Here is a 24,149-nt window from a genome sequence, read left to right as displayed (position 1 = left end):
TCAATTCCATAGATTTGATAGATTTCAGTTTTTATTAAACTAACTAAACTAGCTAAAAAACTATATAGAATATTAATTTAAGCCACACATGTACTCATGTATATGATTGTGTGCTGAATATCTCAGGTCATGTGAGCCATATCAATTTTTGTTTTATTTTAGACAAATATTGTCTTCAAAGTTATACATTTCTTTGTGTAACTGGAGCCAGGATACACCTCAATGGACTGTGAAAGCACTGAAAACAGGGAAGGAAGGCGTGGCCTGTTGATTAGTGCTTTTGGTACACAAGCAAGAGACCAGAGTTTGAGGCCTGTTTCTGCCACTGCTAGTCCTATGACATTAGGTAAATCACCTTATTTCTCATTACTTCAGGTAACAAAACAGGTTGCATGTTCTGATGGATAGGACTATGTATTGTGTGTACTGCTGCCATTTTGACTGGGAATCTGACAAGGACAGGAAGACTGGGAATCGCTCCTGCCCCAAGGAGGCCACTAGACCACCAGGCTTCTAAAGGTAGGCCTGAGGATGGTGGGAGGGCAGAGTTTGTGGATGAAGGGACAGCCGTTGGGGGGGGGGGGGTGGTGGTGACCCATTCTCTGCTGGGAAGGGGGCTAGGGGGCAGCGGTCTTAGTTTTGGCCAGAATTGAGCGGCATATTTCAACCACAGATTTGATTTCGGTCACCCTCTAATTGAGGTCCAGTAGGTCCCTGTCCTCGGAGGGCTCACAATCTAATTTTGTATTTGATGCAATGCAGAGCTAAGTGACTTGCCCAAGGTCACAAAGAGCCACAGTGGGATTTGAACCGGGCTTCCTTGGTTCTCAGCCTGCTGCTCTAAACATTAGGCTGCCACTCCACTTTCAGTAAATTTGAGAGACTGAAATCATACCCAACATACCGTGAGGTTCATTACTGTCATGGTATGCACAAACCCATTTGGAGACATTGTTCATGAGAGGACCAAATGAGAGCTACACTTTCAGGACTACAAGAAAACCACAACATTTATCATGCTAAACTGGAAAGTAACTGCAGCAAGCTTACGGTCTTCAGCCTTGAGTTACAGACATAGCATGTCTATTTCAGTTATCCTTCTTGCTCTTGGGCATGCAGTCAGAGTGGGCCCAGAAGTCCTAATTAGACACACTGCTCAGAAGCAGTTGGTCAAAGTTGATTTTCCAACTTGTAAACAGGTATTGTAAAATTAAGACAAAACTTTGGACTCTGTAACCAGGGAATAGATTTTTTAAAAATGTTTTACTATCTTTATTAAACAGTAACAGAAAGTTTTGCTGCTAAGCTATATTTTAATAGACACAGAAATTATCCATTTATTTAACCCTAATTTCCCTTTCACCCAAACTTTAAGAAAATTTCCCAGGGGATAAACACCCTAATTCTATATATGGTGCTCAAAATTACGTGAAAGCGTGGGTGCGTACCCAATTTGCATGTGCAATTTAATTGACAAATGAGCTAATTAGCTCTAATTAGGTGCAAATAATTATCAGCTCTAATTGGCTTTAATTTAAATTTATGTGCTCATCTTTAAGTGCCAGGATCCACATTTAAATTTAAATGCAGGTCAGAAAAGGGGGCATGGCCATGGGAGGGGGCATGGGCAAATCAGGGGCATTCCTGGAATTTGTGTGCAGTGTTGCAGACTAAGGGAGATCTGCGCTTAATTTAGGCGTGAAAATTTACACCAGGTTTCTGTTGGTGTAAATCTTCACACCCAAATGTTATTCTATAAACAGTGTCCAACTCTGAGCACCATCTATAGAATAGCACATACTGCTTATTTTTATCAGCGCCTTATACAGAATTTAGTCCAAAATGCTCACAAATAGAGATTCATTCCCATCAGTGGCAGCTCTTGTCTCAGAACTCCTTGAGGACTGAGGGTAACTGCTTCTCCCTTGTGAGGGTGAGCAACTCATGTCACCCTCCATTGCCTCAAATACAACTTAGGTCATAAGTGTTCTAGGACAGGGAGCTACTTAATGCACCTTAATTACAACCTGCCTTGAGCAAACTCAGATTCTTATACTTCATATACCAAGTATCATCACTTTCCAGCTCTCTAAACCAAACGTTTAGCATTCCATAAAAGGCTCACTGAAGCTTTTCCTTCCAGTTATATAAAGTTTATGAACTTGCTCACAATCTGAAGAAGGTAGTTACTGTGTAAAAAACACCAGGAGTCTGCAAGATGTACTGTCAGCATCAAATGGGCAACTGCAGGCAAGCAGCTTGACAGATATGAAGCATAGTCTGGTGAATTCACTGAGGGACATCGGTGCTGCTCCATAAATTAGGGTCACCGTAGGTTCAACAAATAGTGCCCTTAGTCCATTCCACACCGACAGACATGATGAACCACAGAACTTAAATTTGCCCTTTTGATGAGCATTCAGAAAGATTTAAATTATTCTTTGGGATTGTAGGGCTAATGAGGTGATTAACTAATTAGAACTCTGGCTAGAGTTTGTCTGTTTGGAGTATGATTTTGCCCTAAAGTGGTCGCAAAACAAAGGAAAGGGTTCTCACAAAGGTTTTGCTGGCAATATGAGAGAAGAATGCTACACTTTGGAAATATATTACAATTTATTGGTAATATAAAAAATATGTATATATAATAGAGAAGGATAGATATATTAGTATGGCAAAGCAATAAACAAAACTTAGCAGCAAGACTTATGAGTACATGGTAGAACATTGAGATAGCAACTAATAATTATTCCTCAGACATAACTAATGGTGCTAACCTAAGAACAAGGTCCTGACTCACACTTGGAATTTGGCAATGCTTTCTATTTCAACCCTGGGCCATAGGAAGGATAACTTGGCAGGCAAATTATACTATTGCAATTTGGCATTTCTCCAACTTCGATGCAGTAGATCATGGTCTACTGCGAGAGACTGAGTGAGATTGGGCTAGCTGGATCTGTGTTTAATTGGTTTTGTGATTTTTTTTGTTGTTAATAGAAGCTATTGTGTCCGTAAGGAAAATTAAATGCCCCAATTCCGGATACCAGTTTGTGGGGTGCCTCAGGGCTCTCCACTTTCACCACTTCTCTTTAATTTATTTATATCATCTCTTGGAACTATTAGGTTGGTGTCACGGTCATGCCCTGGTTTCAGGCTCTCAGTCATCTTGCCCCCTGGTGGCCAGGCCTGGTGGCTGTATTGGATTGTCTGTGTGCTGTTTCCCGTACCAGACTTCAGCCCAGTCTAGTCCGGATCTTCCAGCCTGCCAGACTTGCTTGTCTTGTTTGAGCCTGCACAGTACCCGTAGCTGCCTGGTGATTGCTGCAGTGAATCTCAGCTGCTGCTGGGCTTATTAGCCATTTGGGAACTCTCTGCTTTGCCTTTGCATCACCTAAGGCCCTGGTTTGTTGGTGCTTGTTGCACTTCTGCCTAGCTTGGTTTTTATTCTAGTTCCTTGTCTGATGCTAGTTAGTCTGTGTGTAGTTTAGCTTAAGGTTATTGTTTGTTTCCTAGACTTGTTCCTTGTTTGTCTTTTGTGTTTAGTGCCTGTTTGTCTGTGTTTCTTGTTCAGTGGCTGCCTGGCAGCTTTCAGTTCTGTCTCGTGTTTGTCAGTTGTGAGCTGGTCACCCTTCCAGGACCTGGCCAGGGCTGACCCTGCTTAGCTTCCTTCACACACAGTCACGATTGGGCTCTACACTTCTCAGTAATTCACCAGGAGTCTGCCTCAAACACAAGGGAGTTCTTTGCCTCCTCTTCACCTTCCACAAATGTTCACCAACACCAGGCTTCTTATAACTAAAGGTTTTATTAGTTGCCATTTAACATAATCTTCATGGCTTATTCCTTCTTTAACTTAAACATTTCTTCCTCAATTCAAACATGTAAAGCAGTTCCTCAAACTTTCATAGTTCAAATAGCCAAACAAAAGCATTGACTTTTCTTTCTCCGAGAGTAGTGCAGCTGCCCCCTTTCCAGCAGAGAGCTTCAAAAGTCCACAGAGTTCAGCCAGTACCTTCAAGGGGATCTTCTTCCTCCAGCTGCCAAGTCTCCAGCTCCTCTCCTCTCTTTCACCACTCAGGCAGGAATAAGGTGGTTAATTAGCTTCCACCCCTTTAGGCTCTTCCCCCTAATTCCTGGCAGGACCCAGCCCATAACCACCCACACCTGTTTCCAGCCCAGGACTCTCCTTGGTCCTAGCAACCTCCACCTGGCCATTCCCCTACTGTCTCCCTCTAGTGACTCATCCTGGACCTTTTCCCCCACTTCTATGGGAACAGCGCCATCTAGTGGCCTACCCAGGATAGGATAGCCCCTTATTCTTCACACAGTGTTTGTTCCCTGTTTTAGTGGCTGCTTGAGGCTTCCAGTTCCTACCCTGTCCTGTAAGTCCTGTCAGCCGCCTGCAGCCAGGGGCTCAACTCCTGAGGAAGGGCGGCTAGTGCAGGTGAAGTCTTGCTGTTCCTATCTGAGTTCTGTCTGGTTCCTGGTGTGGGATGGTTTGCCTGCCACTGCCGCTCCTCGGCAGTGGCCAAGGGCTCATGATCCTAGTTCCTGCTTTTGGTAAACCTGACAGTTGGAGAAAGATTAATTATTACTTTCTTCTGCAGACAACATTTTTATGTTAACACCAGCATGTGATGATGTGTCTGAAACTATTAGGCTATCAAGTTGTTTAGATCATATTCAGAATTAGGACATTGATAATATTTCTTTATTTATGCATTCTTGTACCCCACTATTATCCAAAAACAAGTTTCAGTTCAAAGTGACTCTTACAATTTACATTTTGGTGGAGTTATAATAGTGCTTTACAATGTGGAGAGATCATCTGAAGTTTGTGTATTTATTCTTAGAGTATTTGAATAGATAGATTTGAAAAGGAAAGGTGATGGTAGCTTTTGTGGTTAGTTGCGGAGTTTTGGAGATTTTTCATATAGTTTTGAAGAGGTAGATTTGAAGAGGAGGGTGATGATAGCTTTTGTAATTAGCTGTAGAGTTTTTTTATGGCATTGGTTTTGGAAATATTTGTTCATTTAGTTTTAGAAGAGGTAGATTAGAATATTTTGAAGAAATAGGTTTTCATTTATTTCCTGAACTGAAGTAGATTTGTGATGCTTCTTATGGTTTTTGGTATTGAGTTCCACCATTTGGAACTCAGGGCCCTGTTTACTATGTCATGCTGTAGGCATGCAAACCGTTTAGAGCAAGCTAAAAATTGACATGAGCTAATACTAGAGACACCCATAGGAATATAATGACACCCATAGGAATATAATGGTGTCTCTATCATTAGCGTGTGCGCTCATTTTTAGCATGCACTAAAGTTAGCATGCCTACAGCGTGCCTTAGTAAACAGGTTCGTTAGGTAGCTAAATCCTGCTATGTAGATGGTTTTATAGGTGGTGTTTCTGCAGTTGGGTAGATGTAGAAGTAGGCAGTTTCTGGGCTTGCATTTCTTGGGGATAGTTTGAGCATGTCTAGTGTATATTCAGGTGCAATTCCAAATAGTATCTTAAAGATTTGGGTGATCGCTTTGAAAAATAGTCTTGCCTTGATTGGTAGTCAGTGTAGTGTTTCAAGCAGTGGGGTTGTTCTTTCATATTTCAACTTCTTGAGGATCAGTTTTGCTGCCATGTTTTGGACTGTTTGCTGTGATTTTAGTGTGTTTTCCTTGCACCCTACGTATACTGCGTTCTAATAGTCTAGTTGCGATAGTATCGTTGATTGGATCAATATCTAGAATGATTGTCTATGGAAGTAGTCTCTTATCCTTCTGCTGATGTTTGATTTTCCAGTGTTAGATGTTTGTTGAGAATGATTCCTAGTATTTTTAGTTGTGTTTCGATGTGGTATGTTTGTTGGTTGATTGTGAAGTTTTGCTAAGATGTGGGGTTGTGTGGGCTGGATAGTACTAGGAATTGGTTTTGTCTCTGTTCAGTTTGAGTTTGAATGTTGTTGCCCATTCTTCCATGAGGTCCAGGCCTTTTTTGATTTTGTCCAGTATGTTTGTAATACTGTTGTGAAAAGGTATGAAGATGGTAATGTCATCTGCATATATGAATGGGTTGAAACTCATTGGCACCATCATTACATTGAACAGTATTGGTGATACTTGGCGATCCCTGCGGTACCGACTACACAAAGACTCCAGTATTTTTTCTTTATCACAAAAACATTTTATTGTATTGCAATGCCCGCTAACCTCACTAGCACTGCTGCCTACTATTAAAACCTCACACATTCACTCCTCCGCTCACCTTGCACACCTGTATTTAATTTAAATACAAAACAGTTGATTTTACATTTTAAACTGCATTCTTATACTGTTTCGTATTGGTCATATGTTTTGCCATGCTTATACATTATATCATACTCAAATAATCAAAACTCAGTCCTGCCAGCTAAATGGTCCTTTTCCTACAAACGCCACGCCTTCCGCTTGGACGCAGTGAAAATGTTTCCACATAAGCTTTGGATGACTGTTCTTCATGGACAAACTCTGTATGTCCGTTAAACCTCCGTTGGCTGTTCAAATACGCCTCCTCCAGTCATTAGTATGCATCACAATACAGGTGCTGTGTGCTCGGTGACTAACTCAACAGTCCACCATATCTGTTTCATGTTATGCCGGCTCCTCAATGCAGGACCGCATTTCACAAATCTTCCTCAGGAGGAACCACCATCAAATCTATAACAGTTTAAATGTTACCATTACTATCATCAATGCTTCTCTTACAATCTTATAACGCTATAACATTCCAACTAACACTTACTTGTTCTACACCTCCAGTGGCTGCATGCCGGATTGAAACTCCCTTAGGGCTGAGCCACAGACGCCGCCCAGGAAATCACTGCAGGTAGCACATCTATTCTGCTTTTAAAAGGGAAACACTGGAACACCTCCCTACATCCTTAAAGGGGAAATGCCTTACACCCATTCCACCTCCAAATTGAGCCCATTCGGGGCTACTGTCCCCCATGAAAAATATACCGTTGTTCAATCACCAGCAACCTGGCACTAACATCACCACCCCTGTTAGATAAAGGAAAATGAGTTATGACAGCGCACTGAAATTGTTCTATAGTATGATTGCATTGCATCCAATGCTTCACCAAAGGATTTTCCTGCCTATTATGTCGCAAATTACTAATGTGCTCTGCCAAACGATTTTTAAGTTGTCTTTTCGTATATCCTATGTAGTATAAACCACAAGGGCATCTGATACAATAAACAACACGTTCCGTATTACACGTGGTGTGATGTCTTAAACTATGCCATTTGCTGGTGTGAAGAATAGGGATGGTGGAGGTGTCCCATTGATATCTACAATAAACGCACTTGCCACACGGGGAATGCCTGCCCTCCACTATGGGACTACTAGATCTTTTAAGCAACTCCCCGACGTTCGTCAGGCTCGTCCCTCCCTCCGAGTTCCAGGGTCGTCGTCCCTCACTTCCTCCCTCCCTCCCTCCCTTCGAGTTCCAGGCCCCTCCCTCCGAATTTTAAAAGTCATCTTACCTTGTCGGGGTTATGGCGGCCGGCATCAGCGGTAAAAAGCGTGCAGGCTCAGCCCTTAGTTCAGTTTTCCCTTCTCTCTCTCTCAGCTCTGGTCCCGCCCTTGCAGAAACAGGAAATGAGGGCAGGACCAGAGCTGAGAGAGAGAGAAGGGAAAACTGAACTAAGGGCCGAGCCTGCACGCTTTTTACCGCTGCTGCCGGCCGCCGTAACCCCGACGAGGTAAGTCAAGATGACTTTTAAAATTCGGAGGGAGGGGGCCTGGAACTTGAAGGGAGGGAAGGAGGGAGGGAGGGGGGACGACCCTGGAACTTGGAGGGAGGGGGGACCCTGTGGAACTCGGAGGGAGGGAGGGGACCCTGGAACTCGGAGGGAGGGAGGGAACCCTGGAACTTGGAGGGAGGGAGGGAGGGGGGACCTTGGAACTCGGAGGGAGGGGAAGGGAAAGGAAAGGAGAGAGATAGAGGGGAGGGAAGAGGCCTGGAACTCAAAGGAAGGGAGGGGGGCTTGGAACTCAAAAGGAGGGGGAACTGCACCACCTGTAAAAAAAAAAAATTCAGCACCCCCAATCATTTTGAAAAGTTGGCTCCCATGGACCAGTCTACTTTTGCTCTGTTGGTTCAGAAGATGCTTGTTCTGTCCCACATTGACTATTGCAATGTTCTGTACTGAGGATTATTAGCTAAGCTAATGACTAAGCTTCAATTTATTCAAAATACCTCTGTTCGTCTAATTTTTAGATTAAAGAAGTTTGATAGAGTTACTCCTTGCTTGCAGTCATTACACTGGCTTCCAATACATAATTGGGTGTTATTTAAAGTTGCCTGTCTGATTTTCCAAATAATATATGGTCTTACTTTGGAATTGTTTATTAATATTTTTAGAGATTTTTTATTTTGTTATTCAGTATGGTTACAACAATCGTTGGTACTTTTGTTCCCTAAGTGCTAGGGATGTTTGTATTTTTAGATATTTTAATTCTTTATTTTCTTTTATTGCAATTCCATTTTGGAATTCTCTATCTGGTTTAGTGCATTTGGAATCCTCGTCTATTGTTTTTAGGAAGAAATTGAAAACTTTTTTAATTTGTGATGTTTTTATTGATGATATTTGCTGCATTTGTATGATCATTGTGTATATCTAATTTTGTTGTAAACCGTGGTGAACCCGTTCAGGGATACAGCTGTATTGTATTATATTTATTTATTTATTTATTTATTTCGTATTTGTATCCTGCTTTAACCCAAAGCAGGTAACAGGCGAAACATACATAAAATCTTAAAAAGTATAAGACAGATCAGAGAACAAAAAGTCTTCAACATAAAAATATTATTCATATCAATGTCATTTAAACAGTTTAACATCCTTTCATTCCTGCAGAAAAGCCTTTAGAAAACAATGGGTCTTCAAAAAACATTTGAGCTGTAAAAGACTCTCACATAATCTCAAGTAACCTGGAAGGCTATCCCATAAAAGAGGTCCAGCAATTGAAAAAGTACATGCTCTGGTTTCGGCATAGTGATATGCCATAGGGGATGGTAAGCATAACTGCTTTTTTCAGAGCATAAAGATCAAATAGGGCGATACAACTTCAAAACATTCACAAAATATGCAGGAACATTTGCATAGATGAGCTCGTAAATCAAAACAAGAACTTTAAATGTAAGATGGTACATAACTGGTAGCCAATGTAGATGTTTTAATACTGGGGTAATATGCGCTGCTTTTGATACTCCTGTATTTAACTGTGCAGCCACATTCTGGATGACCCGCAGAGCCTGGAATATAGCAGAAGACATTGTTAAATACAAAGAATTACAATAATCAATTTTCGTTGGAACCAAACTCTGCACAATCATTCTAAAATCCGGTGGTGGAATCATACCTTTCAATTTACTCAGTACCTGAAGTTTGAAAAAGGCAGTTGAAATAACATAATCAATTTGCTTTTGCATAGACAAATACTCATCCAATAGAACTCAGAGACTTCGAACATAGGTTTTAACAGTCAGTTTTGCCCCTCGGTTTTCTAAAATTAGAGGCAAACCTTGGTCTAAAGTTCTACCAACATACATGGTCTCAGTTTTGGACAAATTCAGTTTATTCGGGACATCCAATCCAAAATTTTATCAAAACATTCCTCCAGTTTTCGAGTTGGATCATTAATGTCTTTTTCAAGAAGAAAAAAAAAATTGTATATCATCAGCGTACAATCTGTAGAACACATGTAGTTCCTGCTGTACTTTTCCCAAAGATACCATAAACAGATTAAAAAGTACCGCTGACAAGGCGGAACCTTGGGGTACACCCTGATATATAAACAATAAAATGATATTGATATTGAACTGACCTCACTCTGTAGGCTGCCTGGAGTTCTTTGGCTCTTTCTGTGTGGCAGGTCTCTCCTTTCCCTCTCGGACTCCAAGCTGAAGTTTTCCAGCCATATAGATAGGCCTCCAGCTCCACTGTGTCTTCAGTCTATGTGCAACGAAGCTGGAATGCACACAGCTCTTCTCTGGAACTATCTTAGTTGAAGTTAAGATGCTATCCAGTACTGGTTCTTACTCAGTACGGCAAATATTCATAGTGCAGTTCCTTTATGAGCCCTGAGGGCTCTAGACCCTCAGTGATACTCAGAGGTACTACATGTTGGCTAGTGAAATAACAATCATCAAATGTGTCTGTCTCTCAGTCTAACAGGCTAACTGCCAACTGCCCTCTGTATAGACTAGCTCCAAGTCTCTCAGTCAGTGTTCCTCATATACCCCTGGATTCTATATAGAGCGCCTGTAGATCCGTGCTGAAATCCAAGCGTATTCTATAACAATTCGCGTAACTTAATTAGCTTAAGCCAATCAACGTATTTAATAGCACAAGCAATAATGAGCACTAATTGACAATAATTAGATTTTAGGCACACAACTCGCAAAGCGTGTTCCGTAACACAGTGCGCCTACGTTCTAAAGCGTGCAGGCAAAAAAGGGCATAGATATGGGTAGGGAAATGGGCATTTTGTGGGCATTCCAAAATGTACATGGGCAATTATAGAACTGCAGCAAGCTTAAGGTCTTCAGCCTTGAGTTACAGACATAGCATGTCTATTTCAGTTATCCTTCTTGCTCTTGGGCATGCAGTCAGAGTGTGCCCAGAAGTCCTAATTAGACACACTGCTCAGAAGCAGTTGGTCAAAGTTGATTTTCCAACTTGTAAACAGGTATTGTAAAATGAAGGCAAAACTTTGGACTCTGTAACCAGGGAATAGATTTTAAAAAATGTTTTACTATCTTTATTAAACAGTAACGGAAAGTTTTGCTGCTAAGCTATATTTTAATAGACACAGAAATTATCCATTTATTTAACCCTAATTTCCCTTTCACCCAAACTTTAAGAAAATTTCCCAGGGGATAAACACCCTAATTCTATATATGGTGCTCAAAATTGCGTGAAAGCGTGGGTGCGTACCCAATTTGCATGTGCAATTTAATTGACAAATGAGCTCTTACCAATGTCATTTTTAGTATTCAGGACTCAGTGGGGCTCATTTTCGAAACAGGAAAACATCTAAAAAGTGGCATAAAGTTGCATTTGGATGTTTTTCTCACAAAAACATCCAAATCAGTATTTTTGAAACCTATTTTTAGGCATTTTTCTATTAAGTCCATCAGAAGTGTGTTCAAATCATAAGGGGGCATGTTGGACATGTTTTGAAGGCGGGATTAGGGAGTGCCTAACACTTGGATGTTTTACAGCCATAATGGAACAAAACAAAAACATCCAGGATTAAAACCAACACACTTTGTTCTAGACCTGTTTTCAGAATGAATAATTTATTTATTAGGATTTATTTACCGCCCTTTTGAAGGAATTCACTCAAGGCGGTGTACAGTAAGAATAGATCAAACATGAGCAATTACAGCAGTAAATAATAATGCACAAAAAAGGTGCCCTAAATGACCAGATGACCACAGGAGGGAGTCGGGGGTGACCCCCCAATACCCCCCAAGTGATCACTGACCCCCCTCCAACCCCCCAAAGAATGTGTATAAAAATATGACTTACCAGCCTCTATGATAGCTGCAAATGTTAAAGTCAGGTCTATTAGAGCAGCGTGCAAGTCCCTGGAGTAGTGTAGTGGTCAGTGCAGTACACAGTGGGGGACCCATGTCTTTATCGCCCTCTACCTGTCATACTTGTGGTAGAAACTGTGACCTCTCCCAAGGTCACCAAAACCCTATTGTCCCCACATATAGGTGCCCCCTTCACCCATAAGGGTTATTGTAGTGGTGTACAGTGGGTTTTGGAGGACTCAGGGGACAAGATAAGGGAGCAAAGGTGAGATGTGTACCTGGGAGCATTTTTATGAAGTGCACAGGGTGCCCCATTGCTCTCCTGGTATGTCTGGGGAGACAGTCTACTAAAAATGCTGGCTCCTCCTACATCCCAATAGCATGAATCTCTACGTTTTGCACCTGGGTTTTGTTTTTGGTTTTGGGTTTTTTTTAATGGACCAAAAAAACAAAACATCCAAATCACAAAACCTTCTTCAAAATAGTATTTTTGGGAAAAAAAAGATGTTTTTCTTTTTTGAAAATTACCTTCTTTCCTATTTGAATTTTGGACGTTTTGTGCAAAACGTCCAAAATCAGACTTAGACGTCATATCGAAAATGCCCCTCCACGTCTCAATTGTGGACCTAAAAAGCTTCCCAAGCAAAACAATTTCTGTATATAGGGGTGAATTCTATTTATGGTGCCAAAAACATTGGCACCGAAAAAGCACTGTTCTGTAAACCACGCTTAAAGTTAGGTGCGGTTTATAGGATAGAACTTATGCCCAGAAATTGCAGTTAACTTTAGACATGGCCATTTGCACATAAACGTGGTGCAAATGTATGTTCCTAATTTAGGCGTGTATCCCCCTCATTCTATAACAATGTGCATAAATATTAGGAATGTCCCCGATCTGCCCATGACCCATTTCTGTGCCCACTTTATGAACTCGCATGTAAAATTATTGCCAATAATTGTTTTTTTTAAGCCAATTATCAGTGCTAATTAGCTCAATTAAATTGTGCGCACAAATTGGGCACATACCCAAATTTGCACGCACAACTTTTAGCGACTTTTATAGAATTCGGAGGATAGTTTTTCTTCAGTGCCTCTAGTGATATTACCCCCCCCCCCCCCGTTTACTAAGCCACGCTGCGTTGGTATTGCTGTGCTGTGTCACAGTTGCCGCACGGCTTAGTAAACAGGGGGGTAAATTAGACCCATGATTAGGACACAGTGGACCAATTTGTTTTCAGTTGATTTTGTTTGGTAGTGAGATTTACACCTATAAGAGCTGCTATTTGCACGTGTTCAAAAACGATAGCTTTGATCTGTTAAGAATAATTAGAAGAAGCTCAACAATGGCAATTAATTTTAAAATGCTTTGGGGGAAAGCAAGGAAAGTTTAATATTGTGGGATTAGAAAGGATTTGAAGGACCCCACAGGGAGGGGATAAACTAGAATATCTTTTGCATTGTGTATAAATAATAGAGTAACTGGATAATTTGATCTGATTTAATTACAGGATGGCCTGTTAGATGGAAAATGACATAGAATTAATTGTACAAATTTACCGATATGATGGTCTTATATTATCCTCTTTCCCCTTTTTTCTTATTTAATTGATAAATAGATTGATACAGATGTATCATTGTTTCTGCCAAGATGTTGTCTTCATATGATATACGTTTCATTATTCTGAATTCTTCTGCTATCCTGTTGGTTTTAATTTATTTCTTGGCCTGGTATAACTGGATTTTTATTTTGCAGGAAAGAGGAGAATTTAATTGGGTGCACTTGTTTGTGGGTTGTTTATGTGCTGTTGGGTGAAAGTGACCAGCATTTTCTGATGAAATAAGGAGCGATTCTATAAAGAAGGCGTTAACATTTATTATACGTGCCAAATATGCATATAAATGATTAAAATATGTGCTGTCTGTAAATGTGTATATTTTACATAGGACTGGATTCAGTAAATGGCACCCAAATTTGGTCACTGGAAAAAATGCGCATTGAGTGCTTTTCTATAAACGGCGCTCCAAGTTGGTCACTGTTTATAGAATAGCGCATAGCACTGTGATCCGCACACAAATTTGGGTGTGCTGATTTGTCCCTGCTGAAACCTGGTGCAAATCCTCGTGCATAAATTAGGCGTGCATCCCCCGCATTCTATAATACTGCACGCATTTTATCCTTTGAATCTTGTATCCTCAGTGAATTGACAATCAATTCCATTTTAATTTGAATATTTTTTTTTATCTAAACCTATATCAGTTTCTAATACTAAGGTTATATCTAAGAGAGAGGTTATTTAGAGTTATTTTGGACCCTTGTTCAAGATTGTCTTTTAAAAATTCCAATTTTTCAGATATGCTTGTTAATTGGAATTCAATAATTACTGATTCCTTGAAATCTATGTCTGTTTCTAGGATCCATAACAACTAAAATCGCTGTGAAAAAATAATATCTTAAAAGCCTAACATCTTAGGATATTCATTTTTCATTTTTATTGTTTATTATTTTAATGATCTTCAATGGATGTAAACACTGTCTTTTTTTTTAGTTCTAGGGATGCTCTCAAGCTGCTTTTAGTTCTGCACTTCATTTACATGATTTTATTGATTTTGGATGAAGTATTTCATGTTTTAAACTGGTTTGTTTTAAGGTAACTCTTTACATACATTACATATGGATGATATCAGCAGACATATAAGTTAGGTTGACACAGCAAATTTGTTGATAACTGCATTCACAGTGTTTTTATGAGAGATTGATCCCAGAATATGTAAGTATACTGAGTTGTTTTAATGGTTTTACCTTTTTAAACTTAGTATGGCTGATTTGATCATTTGTGGTGTTTCTGTCCTTTTTCAGTGCTTGTTTTCACAACTGCACCAGCCAAGCTGATTTTTGAATTTTACACCAGCTGGGTAAGCCTCTCTGTTTGTTTTAACTGTTTTACACTTGTATATTGCAGGGTGGTCAACATAATGCTAATTTTTTAAAGAGTTTTTGAGTGATCAAGGTAATAAATAGAAATAAATTGAAACAGAGAAAAGAAAATAAGAAGATACCTTTTTTATTGGACTAACTTAATATATCTTTTGATTAGCTTTCGAAGGTAACCTTCCAGGAAATTAGAGACCAGTGAGCCTGATGTCAGTGCCAGGCAAAATGGTAGAAAGTATTATAAAGAACAAAATTACTAAATACATAGATAGATGTGGAGGGGCATAATCGAACGCGAACGCCCATCTCCATGGGCGTCTGTGTCCGAGAACGGGTATGTGACCGTATTTTTGAAAAAAATGGGCGGCCATCTTTTTTTCGATAATACAGTTTGTGCTGGGCAAATGCATCGGATATATGCGGATTTGAGCTGGGTGGTTTCGTTTTTCAGCAATAATGGAAAACGAAGGCGCCCAGCTCAAAAACGAACAAATCCAAGGCATTGGGTCGTGGAAGGGGCCTGGATTCGTAGTGCACTGCTCCCCCTCACATGCCAGGACACCAACCGGGCACCCTAGGGGGCACTTGTAACAAGTAAAACAAAAAAAAAGTAAAATACCTCCCAAGTCCATAGCTCCCTTCCCTTGGGTGCTGAGCCCCCCCAAATCCCCCCCAAATCCCACTGCCCACAACTCAACAGCATTACCATAGCACTTATGGCTGAAGGGGGGCACCTAGATGTGGGTACAGTGGGTTTGGTTTTTTTTTGGAGGGCTCAACATTAACCACCACAAGTGTAACAGGTGGGGGGTGGGCCTGGGTCCACCTGCCTGAAGTCCACTGCATCCACTAACAACTGCTCCAGGGATCTGCATACTGCTGTGATGGAGCTGGGTATGGCATTTGAGGCTGGCATACAGGCTGGAAAGAAAAGTAGTTAAAGTTGCTTTTTTTTTGGTGGGAGGGGGTTTGTGACCACTGGGGGAGTCAGGGGTGGTCATCCCCAATTCCCTCTGGTGGTCATCTGGTCATTTAGGGCACTTTTTTGGGACTTGTTCGTGAAAAAAAAAGGGTAAAAAAAAAGTGACCTAAATTCTCGCTAAAAATGGCCATTTTTTTCGATTATCGGCCGAAGGCGCCCATCTCTGCTCCTTCACCATGCCTCCGACACGCCCCCATCAACTTTGTTCGTTCCCGCGATGGAGTGCAGTTGCAGGCGCCTAAAATCGGCTTTCGATTATACCGATTTGGGCGCCTTTGCAAGATGGGTGCCCATCTCCCAATTTGGGTCGAAATCTGGGCGCCCATCACTTTCGAAAATAAGGCTGATTGTTTAAAGGGACTGAACCTTAGTAGTTCCCTTATCCCTTATTTGTCCTGTTTGTCCTGATTAGATTGTAAGCTCTTTCGAACAGGGACTGCCTCTTCATTTTCAAGTGTACAGTGCTGCGTATGTCTAGTAGTGCTATAGAAATGATAAGCAGTAGTAGTGAACCAACATGATTTAGGGAAGGGAAGTCTTGCCTCATTATGCTACAATTTTTGAGAAGTATAAATATACGTGGATAAAAGTGAGGCAGTTGACAGATTTTCAGAAAGCCTTTGACAGTCCCTCATGAGAGCTTCCTGAGGAAATAAAACAAATATTGGATAGGAGGTTTTGAATTGGGAGCTGGTTAAAAGACAGAAAACAGAACGTAGGGTTAAATGGCCAATTATTTCAATAAAAGAAGGTGGATAGTGGAGTACCAAAGGGATCTGTACTGGAACGGTGCTTTTTAATATATTTATATATAATCAGGAAAAAGGAATGAGTGAGGCAATCAAATTTACAGATTACACAAAACTATGAATCAGGACATGAAAGTTAGATCGCTAGGAAACAGGATTTATAAGGAATCCTTTTGTAACCACAGAAACTTACTGACTTTAAGACTGTAACCTACATAAAGCTGTCATGATCAACAAATAACTGTGTAATATGCAAACTTTCTAATCAAAAACAATCCAAATGTCTTATATCACATGTGAATTCTGAGAAATTGAAGGAGGGTCTTGAGAGGCTAGAAGACTGGGCATTCAAATAACAGATTAAATTTAATGTGGACAGTGCAATGTGATGTACATAGGAAAGAATAACCCAAATTATGGCTACATGATGCTAGGTTCTACATTAGGAATCACCACTAGAGAATGACATGGGAAAGGGGACCCACAATAACAGCGGGGAAGGGGACGGGGCGGGAACGGGACAGTGACAGATCCCATGGGGACGGGGCGGGGATGGGGACAGAGCCTACGGGGATGGGGACAAACTTTGTTCCCATGTCATTTTCTACTTTGAAGCCTGTTAATGAACTAGATTGTTATTTATGTTTGAGTGATGCAGACAACGATATTTTGATGTTTTGGAAAAATAAGTAAACATGCTGGCTACAACTAGCAAAATTTGTGTGGGAGATCCTGTACATCCTGCTACCAGCACATCTTCTAAGAAGACATCTTCTTTTGCAGGAGGGACTATGGAAGACAGGAGAGCTAGACTGAATCCTGAGATTGTTGTTTACTTCTTATTCATCCACAGTGCTTCATAGGGCATATTTCTCCCCTCTAGGGCATACAGAACGGGTTGTATTTTATACCCCTGGACATTTTAACAGTGTGAATTAGGATTCCTTGGTGTAGTAGAAATCACCTATTGTTGGTGTTGGAAGGGTAGAGGGTGGTGGTGGGAAGGAGGGTTATTATAGCTGCTCATTGTTATTATTGTTCTCTATTTGTAATTTATACACAATAGTTGCACAGCATATTGTTCCTTTTTATACTTTAATAAAAAGATTTAAATATAAAATCATAATTGTTCAAGGCTTCTGCAGATGAGGACAGAGCCCATGGGGATGGAGTAGGGACAGGGATAGAACCTGTGGAGACGGGGCGGGGGCGGAGACAGAACACATAGGGACAGGACGGGGACGGGGACAAACTTTGCCCCCATGTCATTCTCTACTCATCACACAGGAAAAGGATCTAGGTGCTATCACAGACAACATGTTGAAATCTTCTGTTCAGTGTGCAACAGCAGCCAAAAAAGCATTAGGAAGGGAATAGAAAATATAACCAAAGAATATCAAAATGCCTCTAGATTGCTCTATGGTGTGACCACACCTTGAGTACTGTTTGCAATTCTGGTCATCGCATCTTCAAAAAAATATACTAGAATTACAACATACAAAAGGTACAGAAAAGGGTGACTAAAATAATTAAAGAGATAGAATGATAGTGGATTAAGAAGATGAAGAAAGGCTAGGGAGGTTGGGACTTTTCAGCTTGGAAAAGGCATGGTAAGGGAAGATATGATAACGATCTATAAAATCTTGAATGGAGTGGAATGGGTAAATGTGAATCGATTGTTTACTTTTTTGAAAAGGAAAAAAGAGTAGGAGACATACTGTGAAATTACTAATGGGCTCATTTTCGAAAGAGAAGGACATCCATCTTTCGACAAAAATCAGAAGATGGACATCCTTTTCCCAGGGACGTCCAAATCGGTATAATCGAAACCCGATTTAGGACGTCTCCAACTGCTCTCCATCGCAAGGATGGCCAAAGTTCAAGGGGGCGTGCCGAAGGCATAGCAAAAGCGGGACTTGGGCGTGCCTAACACTTGAATGTCTTTGACCTATAATCGAAAAAAGAAAGGATGTCCATGACGAACACTTGGACGTTTTCACCCGGACCTGTTTTTCTTACGACTAAGGCACAAAAAGGTGCCTGAAATGACCAGATGACCACCGGAGAGAATCGGGGATGACCTCCCATTCAGGGCCGGTCTTAGCAAGTGCGGGGCCCTATGCAGACCAATTTGGTGGGGCCCCATCCTAGCCCCGCCCCTATCCTAGCCCCGCCCCGCCCCACCCATTGATAAGATTATTCAATTTTTAGAAAATTTTCTATTTATGAAATTTAAAATAAAGACAAATGAAGCTAAAATTGTACAGAAAAACTGATTGAAATAATAAGCACAATGCTATCATGAAACCCCCCCTCCCAAGAAATTATTCAGTTCAAGTCCACAATTAGTAGTTCCAAATCTCATAACCCCGGGGGGTCAGAGGTGCGGACACACAATGTCTCCACTGCAAAACACTATACACAAACTTGTGCAAAATCACAGTCAGAACCTTACCAAACCATAACAGCACTATTTCCAAGGACAGGACGAGCTACAACCTTATGCATGGAAAGGCAGAACTGTAATTACACCAGGCTCTAAAACACCAATACACTACCTTGTGAAAAAAAAAAGGGCTGCAAATACTACACGCTAGCAGGATACTGTACCTTGATCACACATGAAAAACACATGCCACAACAAATATGAAGGCAAAATACTGAATGGAAAGTTACCTCAAGAAGTCAGACTCAGCATGCAGCAATACTAGAAAAATTGAAACTTACATGCAAAATATCACAGATGCACATTTCTAAAAGCTGACATATTCCAATTAATAAATTCTGAATAAAATACTTTTTTTTCTACCTTTGTTGTCTGATCATTTAGTTTTTCTATTCGCTTTGGTCCCAGTGTCTTCTGTTTTATGCAGTGTCTTCTTTCCGTTTGATATTTTTTCTCTCACCATGTCCACCATCCTCCTGTGTCCTTATGTGTTCTGTCTACCATCTGTAGCCCCCTGTCCCTATCCTTTCTCCAGTTTCAGCATCTGCCTTCAAAGTGTTCCGATCCAGCCCTTAAATTCAACAATTTTCCCTCCATTCACATCCAGCATTTCTCCTCTCTCCCCTCCACTCCATTTCCAGCAATTTCTCCTCTCCCTGGGCCCTGCCATCCCATCCAAGTCCATCCTTGGCCCTCTCTGCCCTTCCCTCCTCCATCCACATCCAGCAATTCTCCTCTCTCTCCCCCCCCCCCTCCATTTCCAGCAATTTCTCCTCTCTCTGGGCCCTGCCATCCCATCCATGTCCATCCTTGGCCCTCTCTGCCCTTCCCTCCTCCATCCACATCCAGCAATTCTCCTCTCTCCCCTCCCTCCATTTCCAGCAATTTCTCCTCTCCCTGGGCCCTGCCATCCCATCCAAGTCCATCCTTGGCCCTCTCTGCCCTTCCCTCCTCCATCCACATCCAGCAATTCTCCTCTCTCCCCTCCCCTCCATTTCCAGCAATTTCTCCTCTCCCTGGGCCCTGCCATCCCATCCAAGTCCATCCTTGGCCCTCTCTGCCCTTCCCTCCTCCATCCACATCCAGCAATTCTCCTCTCTCCCCTCCCCTCCATTTCCAGCAATTTCTCCTCTCCCTGGGTCCTGCCATCCCATCCAAGTCCATCCTTGGCCCTCTCTGCCCTTCCCTCCTCCATCCACATCCAGTAATTCTCCCCTCTCCCTTCCCCTCCATTTGCAGCAATTTCTCCTCTCCCTGGGCCCTGCCCTCCCATCTGTTCCTCTCTCCCCTGCCCCCCTCCATTCACCCATGTATCCAGCAATTCCCCTCTCTCCCTGAGCCCTGCCATCCCATCCATGTCCCTCTTTCCCCTGCCTGCCCTCTTCTCTCCCCCACGATCGATCCCTTTCCTTTTTTGCTTTTAAATTTACCTCCAGTCTGGCAGCGTCAGTGAAAGCGCTCCCAGTAAAAGCGCTTCTCTTCGCTGTGTCCCACCTTCTTCTGACGTTATGACGTCAGAAGAAGGCGGGACACAGCGAAGAGAAGCGCTTTTACTGGGAGCGCTTTCACTGACGCTGCTGGACTGGAGGTAAAATTTAAAAGCAAAAAAGGAAAGGGATCGATCGTGGGGGAGAGAAGAGGGTGGGCAGTTTGGACGAGCGGCGGCGATCCCCGGGCAGAACTAGGTCAAGGCTGACTGAGGCGCGCCGCGCGGGGCCCCCCTAAGCGCGGGGCCCTATGCGGCCGCCTCGGTCGCCTCGGCCTAAGACCGGCCCTGCTCCCATTACTCCCCCAGTGGTCAATAACCCCCTCCCACCCTCAAAAAAAATCTTTAAAAATATGTCATGCCAGCCTCAGATGTCATACTCAGGTCCATGGCAGCGCATGCAGGTCCCTAGAGCAGATTTAGTGGGTACTGCAGTGCACTTCAGGCAGGCCCATACACCCCCCCCCACCTGTTACATTTGTGGAGGGAACAGCAAGCTCTCCAAAACCCACCGTACCCATATATAGGTGCCCCCCTTCATCTGTAAGGGCTATGGTAGTGGTGTACAGTTGTGGGTAGTGGGTTTTGGGGGGCTCAGCACACAAGGTAAGGGAGCTATGTTCCTAGGAGCAATTTATGAAGTCCACTGCAGTGCCCCCTAGGGTGCCCAGGTGGTGTCCTGGCATGTCAGGGGGATCAGTGCACTACAAATGCTGGCTCCTCCCACGACCAAATGGCTTGCATTTGGCCATTTTTGACATGGTTTCGAAAATTGCCGAAAGTCAGAAACGTCCATGATTTGGACGTCTCTGACGGTATTTTCGAAACAAAAAATGGACGTCCATCTTATTTCGAAAATACGGGTTTCCCCACCCCTGGATTTCACCCTTTTGCAAGGACGTCCAAATTGCAACTTGGATGTCCCTTTCGAAAATGCCCCTCTAAGTAGTCTATTTAAACAAATTGGAAAAACAGTTTTCCATTTAGAGGCCTTTTTACTAAGCTGCTCTTAAAAGCGGCCAGCACTATCCCCAGCGCAAGTCTTTCTCACTTGCTGAAGCCATTTTTAGCACAGCAGTAAAATGGCCCCATTTTCCATTATTCCCAATAGTGTCTACACTCAAATTTCTCCATTAGCATGTGGCCATTAGTGTGTGAGCCCTTACTGACACTTATTTTCTAGGCGGTAAGGGCTCACACGCTAAGCACATGCTAATTGCTTAGTGCACAGCTATGTAACTGCACTGATTACTGCAGAACACGACTACTCACCGTCCCAGACATGCCCCAAGGGCTAAGAAATATATTCTATTTTTTAGCGCGTGGAAGCTCATGCTGATCCTAAAACTAACACAGGACGTCCGAGTGTGCCTTTTGGTAATGCTTTTTACCCTGCGGTAAGCACACGTTAGTGCTTACCACATCTTAGTAAAATGGCCCCATCATGCATAGTTAAGCTCTGGAACTTGAAGCTGGAGGATGTGGTATAAGCAGTTAGTGTAGCTGGGTTCAAAAAAATGTTTGGACAAATTTTGAGAAATAAAAGCCTATGGGTAGAACTGGGGAAACCCACTGTTTATCACTAGGGGTAAGTAGCATGGAAGGTTGCTACTTTTTGGGATCATGTCAACCTACTTCTGACCTAGATTGGTCTAGATGGACCTTTTGGTCTGACCTAGTATGACAATTCTTACATTTTTATGAAGTAGCTGGTGCTTGTAAGAGGATGAGAGGCAGAGGAACATACTTGATCCAGGAATAAGTACAGAGAGTGGTAGAAAGTGAGTGAAGGATGAGGGGGGATAGGAGGCTAGGTGAATGGGAAGACTAGGGAAGTAAGGGTAGGAAATGGAAAGCTGGTAAGCAAGTGAAAGGGGAAAAGAGGGAGACTAAAGGCTGGAGGGGAGACAATGAAGAATGAAATCTAGCTATAGGTAGATGAGAAAAATTATGAAACAAAAGGATCAGTGTCAGAGATAGATGTAGGGGGAGGAAGGGAATAAAACATGGAGCAGGAAGAAACAGAAAATTGGAAATGAGATCCTGAAAAAGTACTTAGAAGTAAACCACCAAGAGGGAATGTTAAAATTAGACCAAGATCAACCCAACTGAACAACTGAGGTATTTTCTATTGTGGGCCCATTCTCGTAGTATGAGTCCTGATATTTGCGTGGCTCATACTGAAAAACTAACTCCAAGATGGCAGAAAAGCAGATGATGGCTCTTGAGCCAGCCCTGTATCACCGTCTCCCATGCACTGACTGCCTCAGTCATTCACACACCCAATCACCCACTCTGTCCATTGAACATGCCTTTGTGTGATGCTTAGAGCATGCACTTTTCACCTTGTCATTTTGGGGCATGTCTAAAAAAAGAAAAGATGGATATGCATGCTCCCTCAGGGCTCCTTTTATGAAGCGGCACTATCAATTAGCATGTGATGAATACGAAGAAACCCATTCAATTGCAATAGGCTTCTTCACATTCAGTGCACACTAATTGGTAGAGCCGCCCAGGGCTGCTGAGAGACTGAGCCAGGCCCGGGTCAGGACCGCCGCCACCAGGCCAGGACAGAATCGTCATTGCTGCCGCTGCCCCCTCCCTCCCGAAGTACCTTGGCTGGCCCCGCCAGCTGCAGGCAGCGTGGCTCCTTCCTCTGCCCAGCATTGCCTGCCCCTGTGGCTGCTTTCCTCAGGTCGCACATACTCAGTTTCAAAACTGAGCATGCGTGGCCTGAGGGCCCAGCAGCTTCTAGGCAGGCAATGCAAGGGGGGCCCGGCACTGGAGTTTTCTCTCTCCTGCTCCTGTTGGGACGTGATCACCCAGGTCCCGTCAGGAGAGGGAGACCCCTCTTCCGGGGCCCCCTGGAAGCCCAGGCCCCCCCTGGAGGCCTGGGCCTGAAGAACTTTGCCCCCCTGCCCCCTCCTCTCGGTGGCTATGGAGCCGCCTTGTAAAAGGAGCCTTTAGTAAAGTGTATACTCTAGTTTTACTAAATAAAATTTTCTCTCCAAATTTCCCCACTGCCTTTTGCTATCAGAGGAAATATTTTGCTTGGAGCTGTGTACAAATCCTATTTAGAGTATTTCTGTGCTTGTGTAGAGTCTCTAGGAAACAACTGGCATCCTCTCGATAAACATGTGCTGTGTCGGTTTTGACTCAGCTTATTCTTTATTGAGAGGGTGGTAGATGCATGTAATAGCCTGTCAACAGAAGTACTGGCAATGTGGCTAAAGGGCAGCAGACGGCAGTGTGGTACAGTTTGTCACCAAGGCAGGCAACTTGTGGGAGGACAAGGGGAAGCAGCAGCAGGGACACATATTACCCAGAGAAATTATAGGCATGGACCTGGCAAGAATGCAGGTCTCAATGCAGGTTTGCTTAGGCCACGCTCACCTGCCACTTTGGTTAGCTTTAAATCCTGATAAAATAATTATACAAAATTGAATTATATAGCCATGGGGAGAGTGTGGGGGGGGGGGGGGGGGGAGCTTTGCCATCCAGTTTGAAATGACATCCTTTTCTGCCTATTGAGATAAAGCTTTTAGTCAAAATCAAGACTCCAGCTGCTACAAAGCCTGTAAAGGAAATTGCTCATATCTCCTGGGCATGGTTTTCTATTCTAAATATAACCTCCTGGCTGCTAGACTGAGAAGAGTGTGCGCTTTAATAAGGCACATGCAGCCCTTTCCAACTTGGCTTTCTGCATGAAATCCTTCTCACTGTCCTGTAAACGTATCAGCTTTACTGGTTCATCTGTGAAAACTATTGCTCTGTTTTCACTGTCTTCATCTGCTTTCCAAAAGCGAACGCCTATAATTCTGAGTCCTAGAAAGTCCAGCAGTCAACTCAACCAACTTTGTACTGAAGTTCAGTTTTAACCTATCATTCTTTCCCTTCCTCACAGAAAGTGTATCTGCCTTAAGAGCCAATTTTTCAAAATGATTAGGGGAGCTAAACACAATGGAAATGACCTC

The 24,149-nt window shown here is 42.6% G+C and overlaps 2 protein-coding genes across 6 annotated transcripts in view; one reads left to right on the top strand and one right to left on the bottom strand.

Annotated features, from left to right (window-relative positions):
* Window positions 1-1,085, bottom strand: part of LRRC8B (leucine rich repeat containing 8 VRAC subunit B) — a 52,308-nt gene extending 51,223 nt beyond the window's left edge. The window contains exon 1 of the mRNA XM_030206109.1: window positions 1,051-1,085. The gene's annotated coding sequence lies outside the window, so the exon portion shown is untranslated. The remainder of the gene's footprint in view (window positions 1-1,050) is intronic.
* KYAT3 (kynurenine aminotransferase 3) overlaps window positions 253-24,149 on the top strand; it is a 133,550-nt gene continuing 109,653 nt past the window's right edge. Inside the window, exons 1-2 of one of the 5 annotated variants that reach the window (XM_030206117.1) lie at window positions 253-346; window positions 14,438-14,493. In XM_030206117.1, the coding sequence (XP_030061977.1) occupies window positions 337-346; window positions 14,438-14,493 (66 nt within the window). In that variant the 5' untranslated portion in view covers window positions 253-336. Of the gene's footprint in view, window positions 347-405; window positions 520-14,437; window positions 14,494-24,149 lie in introns of those variants that run through there. The other 4 variants (XM_030206116.1, XM_030206123.1, XM_030206127.1 and 1 more) reach the window with 4 other exon arrangements.

The sequence above is a fragment of the Microcaecilia unicolor genome, chromosome 6, assembly GCF_901765095.1.
Source record: "Microcaecilia unicolor chromosome 6, aMicUni1.1, whole genome shotgun sequence".
Taxonomy (NCBI): Eukaryota; Metazoa; Chordata; class Amphibia; order Gymnophiona; family Siphonopidae; genus Microcaecilia; species Microcaecilia unicolor.
Note: the sequence above shows the minus strand (reverse complement) of the source record. Positions and strands in the feature narration are given on the sequence as shown.